General features: G+C 46.5%; 2 protein-coding genes across 2 annotated transcripts; one reads left to right on the forward strand and one right to left on the reverse strand.

The window, feature by feature from the left end:
- Positions 1-29: 29 nt before the first annotated feature.
- On the reverse strand, positions 30-4,738 carry dph5 (diphthamide biosynthesis 5; the record flags this gene model as incomplete). The annotated part of the gene is made up of 7 exons (XM_079739395.1): positions 4,402-4,738; positions 3,843-3,967; positions 3,161-3,269; positions 1,809-1,929; positions 1,517-1,556; positions 402-505; positions 30-256 (listed from the first exon to the last, which is right to left on the reverse strand). Exons 1-7 carry the CDS (start codon positions 4,534-4,536, stop codon positions 30-32), a joined length of 861 nt encoding a protein of 286 aa, XP_079595521.1. The 5' UTR covers positions 4,537-4,738.
- Positions 4,739-7,985: 3,247 nt separating this feature from the next.
- Positions 7,986-9,110, forward strand: s1pr1 (sphingosine-1-phosphate receptor 1; the record flags this gene model as incomplete). Its single annotated transcript, XM_079739673.1, has 1 exon — positions 7,986-9,110. The coding sequence occupies one exon, from the start codon at positions 7,986-7,988 to the stop codon at positions 9,108-9,110; it is 1,125 nt and encodes a 374-aa protein (XP_079595799.1).
- Between the last annotated feature and the right edge of the window lie 1,099 nt (positions 9,111-10,209).

The raw sequence follows: 10,209 nt of genomic DNA on the forward strand, positions 1-10,209 counted from the left end.
GAGGTGGAGGACAGCTCCACCTCCGGGTGTCAGGAGGTGGAGCTGTCCTCCACCTCCAGGTGTGCGAGTGCGTCTGGTGCAGCAGACAGTCGCAGCATGTCGACCTCCAGTGGGTGGAGGCGTCCGGTCACGACCAGCGAGTGGAGCGGCGGCCCCAGGTCACATGACCCCAGCTGACGTAGCGTGGCGGTGCGAATCACCTGGTCCTCCGCCCCCACCCGGGCCACGCCCACACACAGCGTGTCCTCGGTCAGCCCTGTGGAGACAGCGCTGGTTAGAACATCTAACCCGCCTTCCTCTAACCAGCCACTAACTCTAACCCAGCCTGGTAGGGTTCAACTGGTAAAGCTAATCCTAACCTGGTCAGGCTGGCTCTAACCGGGTAGGCAGTGTGAACTCACCCAGCTCCTCCCCCTCCTCCCTCCTCCTCTGGATGACCTCCAGCAGCTGTCCGGCTGCCTGGGACACGGACATGAACCTGGGAGGCTCGTACACCTTCCTCCCCCTGGGGAAGAGAGCATGAGGACTGGAGAAGACCTCCCCAGAGAGGCTAGACCCTCCAGGAGGACCAAGACCACACCAGGAACCATCAGTGGTCCTGGAGTCTAGACCCAGGGAGACTGCTGTACAGACTAACTTATGACATAGGGTCAGTGTTTATACGGACTAACTTATGACATAGGGTCAGTGTTTATACGGACTAACTTATGACATAGGGTCAGTGTTTATACGGACTAACTTATGACATAGGGTCAGTGTTTATACGGACTAACTTATGACATAGGGTCAGTGTTTATACGGACTAACTTATGACATAGGGTCAGTGTTTATACGGACTAACTTATGACATAGGGTCAGTGTTTATACGGACTAACTTATGACATAGGGTCAGTGTTTATACGGACTAACTTATGACATAGGGTCAGTGTTTATACGGACTAACTTATGACATAGGGTCAGTGTTTATACGGACTAACTTATGGCATAGGGTTAGGGTTAAGTGTTTGTACAGACTAATTTATGACATAGGGTTAGGGTTAAGTGTTTATACAGTACAGGGATGGGCGAAACAAATCATTTGCAAAGAATCGTAATTATTTTGAACTCAACAATTAGGGGCCCAAGCTTTTTCATATATATATATATATATATATATATATATATATATATATATATATATATATATATATATATATATATATATATATTCCCCAGTTTGACCATTAGAGGTGGATGTTAGGGTTAAATTTATGCCAAATCCTTGACATCAGTCAACAATCCATGCTCAATAGTTTAATCTGAGAGCAGTATTAAACCAGATTTGGTTCTAACTAGAAGGCTAACTAGTGAGGACCATAGAGTTTACCAGGGGAGGTCCCAGAGTCCACCTCACACAGTGAATCGATAAATATCCCGTGGGGTTCCTGCACTTCATCAAATGACAGCTAGGGGGCACTGGAGTCACTGGGCCAGAGTAGCACCAAACAGGAAACAGAGTTAGGGTGGCCAATCTTACCTCATCAGGTTCTCTATGGACTGCTCCTTCACCTTGATATCTAGGAGACAAAGACATGACACCTTCATATGTAGGAGACAGAGGCATTCACACATACTGTACATACATACACAGTACATACACACATACGGTACATACATACAGTACATACACATACAGTGCACACATACTGTACACACATAAGATATCCATCTGCTGCTTGTGGCGTCTGACCAGAAGGCTTCATCTAGAACCTACAGGTCCAGCAGTGGTCCCCACTGGTAACATCCACTGTTCCAACCACTGGTCTCACCTAGCAGACAGAGGCTGTGCAGTCCCATGGAGCGATTCTTCTTGATTTTATCGAAGAAACTTTCTGGTTTCCAGTCGTCGTCCCAGAATACGATGGAAACCGTTTCCCCAAAACTGTACAGCTGAACAGACAACACTAGCTCATCAGCAAGCTAACCGTAGCTAACAGAACACACTTGAACTCTGATACAAGCTTATAGCACGCTAAAACTAGCTCAGAGTACAAAGATACAGGCTAGTAGTACCTAATGGTACGCTATCCCTAGCCAATATTATGCCAACAGATAATCTTAATACAAAGACATCAACACTCGATATAGAGGAAGGGTTACAAATTCATAGAGAAGTGTTTGCTGACACTATTTTACTTAAACAGAGGGGTAATCTAACAGTAGCTAATCTAAACGGTAATCTAACACTAGTTTATCTAAACGTAATCTAACACTAGCTAATCGAAACGTAATCCAACACTAGATAATCGAAACGTAATCTAACACTATCTGATCTAAACGGTAATCCAACACTAGCTAATCTAAACGTAATCCAACACTAGCTAATCTAAACGTAATCTAACACTAGCTAATCTAAACGTAATCTAACACTAGCTAATCTAAACGGTAATCCAACACTAGCTAATCTAAACGGTAATCCAACACTAGCTAATCTAAACGTAATCTAACACTAGCTAATCTAAACGTAATCCAACACTAGCTAATCTAAACGTAATCCAACACTAGCTAATCTAAACGTAATCCAACACTAGCTAATCTAAACGTAATCCAACACTAGCTAATCTAAACGTAGTCTAACACTAGCTAATCTAAACGTAATCCAACACTAGCTAATCTAAACGTAATCCAACACTAGCTAATCTAAACGTAATCTAACACTAGCTAATCTAAACGTAATCCAACACTAGCTAATCTAAACGTAATCCAACACTAGCTAATCTAAACGTAATCCAACACTAGCTAATCTAAACGTAGTCTAACACTAGCTAATCTAAACGTAATCCAACACTAGCTAATCTAAACGTAATCCAACACTAGCTAATCTAAACGTAATCCAACACTAGCTAATCTAAACGTAATCTAACACTAGCTAATCTAAACGTAATCCAACACTAGCTAATCTAAGCGTAATCTAACACTAGCTAATCTAAACTGGGGGAGGGTAAACCATCGCTGGGTCATCCAAACAGAGGAAGTACCCCTCATCTAAAGCAGGGGGGTCTTCTGGAGACAGCTGGGGCCTCCCCTCACAATAGAGCGGCTGACAGGCGAAACAGGCCGGGTGATGAGGCTTTGAGGGTGACTCCAAGGCGGTTCAGAATAAAAACAACACAACGTTTACCTGCAGGCCGCAGCAGCCCACGGCGTTCATGATGGAGGCGTTGTGCACCACACGGTACGATATCCCAGCATGCACTGCTCTCAGGACCAGGTCACTGTGGGTGGTGGCGCTGCAAGACACACCCGATGATCACTGCAATGGACGAAACATACTAACAGAAGATACCAAACCACAGGACTGCTCCCGACTCAAAGTAGCACTACTAAGTGGAGGTGGGGGAAATTAGGGTGGTGTTTAGTTGTTAGGGAAGGTGGAGGAAGCATCATTAAGGTGGGGGGAAGGAAGGGTATAACCTGTATTACATCGTCTATGTTCAATCCGTTAAACCTGCATTACATACAGTCTATGTTAAGTTGGTCGGAGGTAGAGCAGTTGTCTTGTAACCGAAAGGTTACTAGTTTGATCCCCAGCTCCTCCTAGCTGAGTGTTGATGTGTCCCTGAGCGAGACACCCCCCCCCTCACTGCTCCTGACCAGCTGGCTGTCGCCCTGCATGGTCGGCTCTGCCGTCGGTGGTCAATGTGTGTATTAACCCATGTAAGTCGCTTTGGATAAAAGCGTCTGCTAAATCCCCTAATTGTAATTATAAGTCAGTTTAACCTGTATTACAACCAAAGGGGTCTCCCACCACCAGGACTAGTACCCACCCAAAGGGGTCTCCCACCACCAGGACTAGTACCCACCCAAAGGGGTCTCCCACCACCAGGAAGGCCACATCGCTGGTGTCTGCCTCCTTCAGGATCTCCTCTGCCTCCAGCTCCACCAGGTCTCGGTCTGCTAGGATCAGCTCCCGGCCGTAGAACTCCTCCTGCAGGGCGTATGTTAGACATGTGTGTCTCACCCCTTAGAACCATTAGGTTAACTAGCTGACCTGGTTCATATTCTAACTGACCTTGTTCATATAGTCTAACTAATCTTGTTAACTTAATGCAGTCTAACAGTTAATATTCTATTTAACCTAGTTAAATCTAATCTAGTAAATACAATCTAACCTGGTAATAAGTCTTACTAAACTGGTTAATACAAGAACTTTGAAATAGAGATCGCGAATGTTTACATGAAATATGCAGAACAGTTGAATAGATCTGAAACTTGAAATCTATACAAATATTTATGAATGTAGACATATATAAATACTGCAACTATACATCCATGTACTGTGTGTTCAGTGACATATGAATATTACGAGTACACATCAATGTGCCACTATATGAAACTATATATCAACTTGAAGAGGCTCACCAGCGCCTCCTTCCCGACGGTCAGCACAGAGGTGTAGGCTTCCAGGTAGACCCGCGCGCAGCGCCGCACCACCTCCAGGCCCTTCACCGTGATGTCCTTTGCGTCGCCGAGCCCCAGGCCCACCAGGTACAGCATTGTGCCTGACTGACCCCTCACTAACTTTCCCCCCTGCTGGTCGCTGTCTCCTGTCACAGTGGAGCTGAGCGGTTCTTCGGACCATACGGGTCATCAAACCCGATTCAACAGACTGGATAAAGTAAACCTTTACTAATTCAACATGTTAACATGGACTAGTTAACTTAAACCTTACCTGGAGACAACACGACCCACGTTTTCGTTGCCGTAAACCCTCCTATTTTACGGCACCACCTCGTCTTTCACAACACCTTAGTGTTTGCGACAGAAGCGTTGCCGTGAGAACGCGTCTGGTCCGTAGTATCTCCTTTAAAACGATGAACTATAACTCATAACAGAGTTAAACGTTAGGTTTGATTATGCTTGAGTTTAGGGTTAAAACATGATATAGATAAGTGGTCTAAGACTATCGTGTCTAACGGAGCCTCCTGTTTGGGGGTCCATGGGTACAACTTGGTTTGTCCTTGTTGCGTCGCCGTAGCCCTGTAGGGTGGCGTTGCTAGGCGATGGGGTTTGCCATGCGAAAATTGAATAAATCAAGTCAATATATAGCTTCATATAGTCCTTCCAAAACAATATTTTAATCATAATACATTTATATATTATATATTGGAAGACACATCATTGGTTATTAGGAATGGAATCAGATTGTTGATAAATTGTTTAATTGTATCCTTTGCATTCATTTACTGTGCTAATCGGTTGTTAAATTAATTGATTTGTCTGTCTGTCTGTCTCCCTCTCTCCCTCTCTCTCTACCTCCCTCTCTCCCTCTCCCTCTCTCCCTCTCCTTTGTTGCAGCCTTTCAGTGGCCTAACCCAAGTGGTTTCCATGGCAACGCGTCGGGTTGGAGAACAGCTTGTTCATTCAGAGTGTCTGTAAAGTATTACATATAGTATTATATAGTAACGTATAGAACAATAAAGTAAAGTATTATATATAAGCATTATTATTGAGAGGTAGAGAGAAAAGAGACAACAGGAAGAAAAAAGAGGGAGAGACAAGATGGAGAACAAGAGAGACAGACAGAGAGAGAGAGAGAGAGAGAGAGAGAGAGAGTGCTCATTAGAATTGCAGTCCCAAGGCAATTGGAACCCAGAATGTGTGTGTGTGTGTGTGTGTGTGTGTGTGTGTGTGTGTGTGTGTGTGTGTGTGTGTGTGTGTGTGTGTGTGTGTGTGTGTGAAAGCCTCTTTGTTCTGTAATCTGTGATAGTTCGGTGGGCCTCCTCTCCACTCTACTCCTCCCCCTCACTCACCCCCTAATGCTAACCCCTCACTCACCCCCTAATGCTAACCCCTCACTCACCCCCTAATGCTAACCCCTCACTCACCCCCTAATGCTAACCCCTCACTCACCCCCTCACTCACCCCCTAATGCTAACCCCTCACTCACCCCCTCACTCACCCCCTAATGCTAACCCCTCACTCACCTCCTCACTCACTCCTAATGCTAACCCCCTCACTCACCCCCTAATGCTAACCCCTCACTCACCCCCTAATGCTAACCCCCTAATGCTAACCCCTCACTCACCCTCTAATGCTAACCCCTCACTCACCCCCCAATACTAACCCCTCACTCACCTCCTCACTCACTCCTAATGCTAACCCCCTCACTCACCGAGCCTTACTCTTCCCTAATGCTAACAAAACTCACCTCTTATTGCTACCCCCTAACTCACCCCTAACACTAAAATCAAACTAATCGAATGCTAACAACCTTGCTCATCCCAGTAATGCTCACCCCTTAACTTGCTCCTTCATTTTAACCTCCTTAGTCACCCCCTAACCCTCTTACCCACCCCCTAACTCAGCCCATAATACTCTTATGCTAATCCCCTAACTCACCCCTTAATGCAACCCCTAACTCACCCACTCACCCCCAACTCAGCCTCCAAACCGCTAATGCTAACCCAAACTCCACTATTAGTCCATTTGTACCAAGCTAGCTGTTAGCTTCTGACCACAACTAGCAGTTGTGTTGAATGAGCAGAGGGATGTCTTCCTGTTTCCACTGAAAGAATGAAGAGATGAAGTGAAATAGCGAGGTGTGAAAGGGGGGGGGGGCTTTACAAAAGCTTTCATCCATGCTGTCGACTGCTAACTATGCTACGGCATAGCTCAGCCAGCACCATGGAAACAGGGCTGGGGGCGGAGGTTCAGAGAAAGGAATAGCTTCTCCTCTCTGAATGATGCTGCCCACATGTCCATCATACTCGTAGCTATTAGAGCTAACTTATAGTTGGGGGAGGAATGGGTGAGAGAGAGAGAGGGATGGGGAGAGAGAGAGGGGAGGAATGGGGGAGAGAGAGAGAGAGAGAGAGGGATGGGGAGAGAGAGGGGAGGAATGGGGGAGAGAGGGGAGGAATGGGGGAGAGAGAGAGAGGGGAGGAATGGGGAGAGAGAGGGGAGGAATGGGGGAGAGAGAGGGGAGGAATGGGGGAGAGAGAGAGAGGAATGGGGAGAGAGAGAGGGATGGGGAAGAGAGAGAGAGAGAGAGAGGGATGGGGAAGAGAGAGAGAGAGAGAGGGATGAGGAAGAGAGGGGAGAGAGGGGGGTGATTGGGGGGAGAGAGGGGGGGGGGGTGGGGGTCATTAGTTGGTTAACGGGGCTCGGACCGTGGGACCGTGCGCCGTTCAGTCCCAGAGAGAGAGGGAGAGAGGGGAGGTATGGGCGAGCGACGGATTGAAGAACAAGAAAATAGATTTTCCATTTCTGTAATTTAAAGGAATCTCTTTCATTTTATCATCCAGGTAAGCTTTTAACAACCTACTCTGAAGTATATTCTCTTACAGAGAATCATGTAAACTTTTTGACCTAGAAATTAGGAAAACAGTATCTTTAGGATTTATAACAGAAAAGTGTAAAGACTTTACACTTTGCACTACACTTTAGACTTTACTACACCTCATTACTTATTATTAATTATTACCACTATCTTAGTTTATATTATTACTTACTTTATTTTGTTTTATTATTTATTATCGTGATCTATGCTGCTACTTATTTTTGTATATTTCATTTTTACTTATCTTTATATACTTTATCTTGTATTGTTGCTACTATGTGGCTTTTTAGGAACCAAGCCTAATCAATTTTACTCTTGTGTACTTGTACAATAAGATGTAATAAAAGTAATTCTGATCTGATTCTGATTTGTGAAAGATTGGTTAGAAAGTGTTCAAGAATCAGAAAGAGAAATTGTCCTTTCACTATCCTTTAGAAAACATTTTAAATGTAGAGCGTAGATTGTACAGTATTCCTCGTTATTGTCTGTGATTATAATGAATCTAAATCATAAAGTATGTTTTCTGAACAGGGCGATGGGTCCGGAGGTCCCCCGATCTTCTGGCCGTCGGTATCACCGCCTGACGTGAAGAGGAAGCGTTCCCACTGCCTGCTCTCTGCGGCCCAACAGCGCCACCCTGTGGATTCTCCGTGGAGCTGCAGCCATGGCGGATACTGTTTATCCTGATTATTCTGATTTAATAGCAAGACATTACAATTACACCGGAAAATACCGTAAAGTAGAGCCTGATGCCAGAATAAAGGCAGACTCTGTGGTGTTCATCATCGTCTGCTGCTTCATCGTCATGGAGAACGTCTTGGTTCTGCTCACCATCTGGAGGACCAAGAAGTTCCACAAGCCCATGTATTATTTCATTGGGAACCTGGCCCTGTCCGACCTGCTGGCCGGCCTGGTGTACACGGCCAACATCCTGCTGTCGGGGGCCAACACCTACAAGCTGAGCCCCACCCAGTGGTTCTTCAGGGAGGGGAGCATGTTTGTGGCCCTGGCCGCCTCGGTCTTCAGCCTCCTTGCAATCGCCATCGAGCGCCACCTCACCATGCTTCAGATGAAGCTGCACAACCAGGGCAAGGCGCACCGCGTGTTCCTGCTGATCAGCGCCGTGTGGATGGTGGCGGCCGTGCTGGGAGGCCTCCCGGTCATGGGCTGGAACTGCATCAGCAGCATGGAGACCTGCTCCACCGTGCTGCCGCTCTACCACAAGACCTACATCCTGTTCTGCACCAGCGTGTTCACCATCATCCTCCTGGCCATCGTGGTTCTGTACGCACGCATCTACGCCCTGGTTCGAACCCGCAGTCGCAAGCTGGTGTTCCGCAAGGCGCCCAACGGCCGAGGCAGCAGCGGGGCCAACAGCAAGAGCTCGGAGAAGTCCATGGCCCTGCTGAAGACGGTGATCATCGTGCTGAGCTGCTTCATCGCCTGCTGGGCGCCGCTCTTCGTGCTGCTGCTGCTTGACGTGGCCTGCCACACTAAGAGCTGCCTCATCCTGTACAAGGCCGAGTGGTTCCTGGCCCTGGCGGTCCTCAACTCTGCCATGAACCCCCTGATCTACACTCTGACCAGCAAGGAGATGCGCAGAGCCTTCCTGAGCACCCTACTGTGCTCCACCTCCTGCCTCCGGCCCACGGGCAAGGTTGCTCGGCCAATCATGGGAGCTGAATTCAGCCGGAGCAAGTCGGATAACTCTTCGCACCCCAATAAGGACGACATGGAGGGGCCCCCGAGAGACAAGGCCGTGTCCACAGGCACCGAGACCACCTCCTAGAACAGGACAGAACCGTGGCTACATGCTACTGCAGGTTGCTACATGCTACATAACAGTGGCTACATGCTACATACCTGTGCTTCACGATACCGGTGGCTACATGCTACATACCTGTGCTTCACAATACTGGTGGCTACATGCTACATACCAGTACTTCACGATACCGGTGGCTACATGCTACATACCTGTACTTCACGATACCGGTGGCTACATGCTACATACCAGTACTTCACGATACCGGTGGCTACATGCTACATACCAGTACTTCACGATACCGGTGGCTACATGCTACATACCTGTACTTCACGATACCGGTGGCTACATGCTACATACCTGTACTTCACGATACCGGTGGCTACATGCTACATACCTGTACTTCACGATACCGGTGGCTACATGCTACATACCTGTACTTCACGATACTGGTGGCTACATGCTACATGCGTGTTCTTCACAGAGCCAGCCAGCATGTTTGTACACAAGCATTTTGACTATTTATAACCAGGTCTTACTGGTTATAACAGTGGTTGACTTCTTCTTACTAGATAGTTATCAATAGTTATAACTGGTTGTCATCAGTTATAACCAGCTCTGAACAGGTATTGCTGGTTCTGACTGGTTCAAATGGAACCTGACTGGTTATAACTGGTTCTAGCCAATTTTCTATGGTTCTGACTGGTTATAACTGGTTCTAGCCAGTTTTCTAGGGTTCTGACTGGTTATATCTGTTCCTCACCAGTTCTCAACGAGCCTCAAAGCAGGTCTACCCTTCATGGAAACATGTAAGACACTCGCTTAACGACAACCTTTACAACAGAAACTTAATCTTCCTAGGCAGAAAAATAGAATAATGTGTGGTGCTCTTTGAGAATGTATTTTGTACTTCGGTTTGTCCGTTGTAGCGCGGATAATGTATAATGTGGATAATGTATCTGATGTCTGGTGTACTTCAAGGCTTAGATGATCTGTTGTCTTAGTCTCTGAGGCTCAAACAGAAGCTACATATTGCTAGGTAGCTAGGTATTGCTAGCTCTTTAAAGCCACCTTTTCTTATCTTAGCTCTTCCTAAAGTCCATTTGCGCATTGTAACTTTTGAATG

The sequence above is a fragment of the Pollachius pollachius genome (assembly GCF_949987615.1).
Source record: "Pollachius pollachius genome assembly, chromosome: 7".
NCBI classification, from domain to species: domain Eukaryota; kingdom Metazoa; phylum Chordata; class Actinopteri; order Gadiformes; family Gadidae; genus Pollachius; species Pollachius pollachius.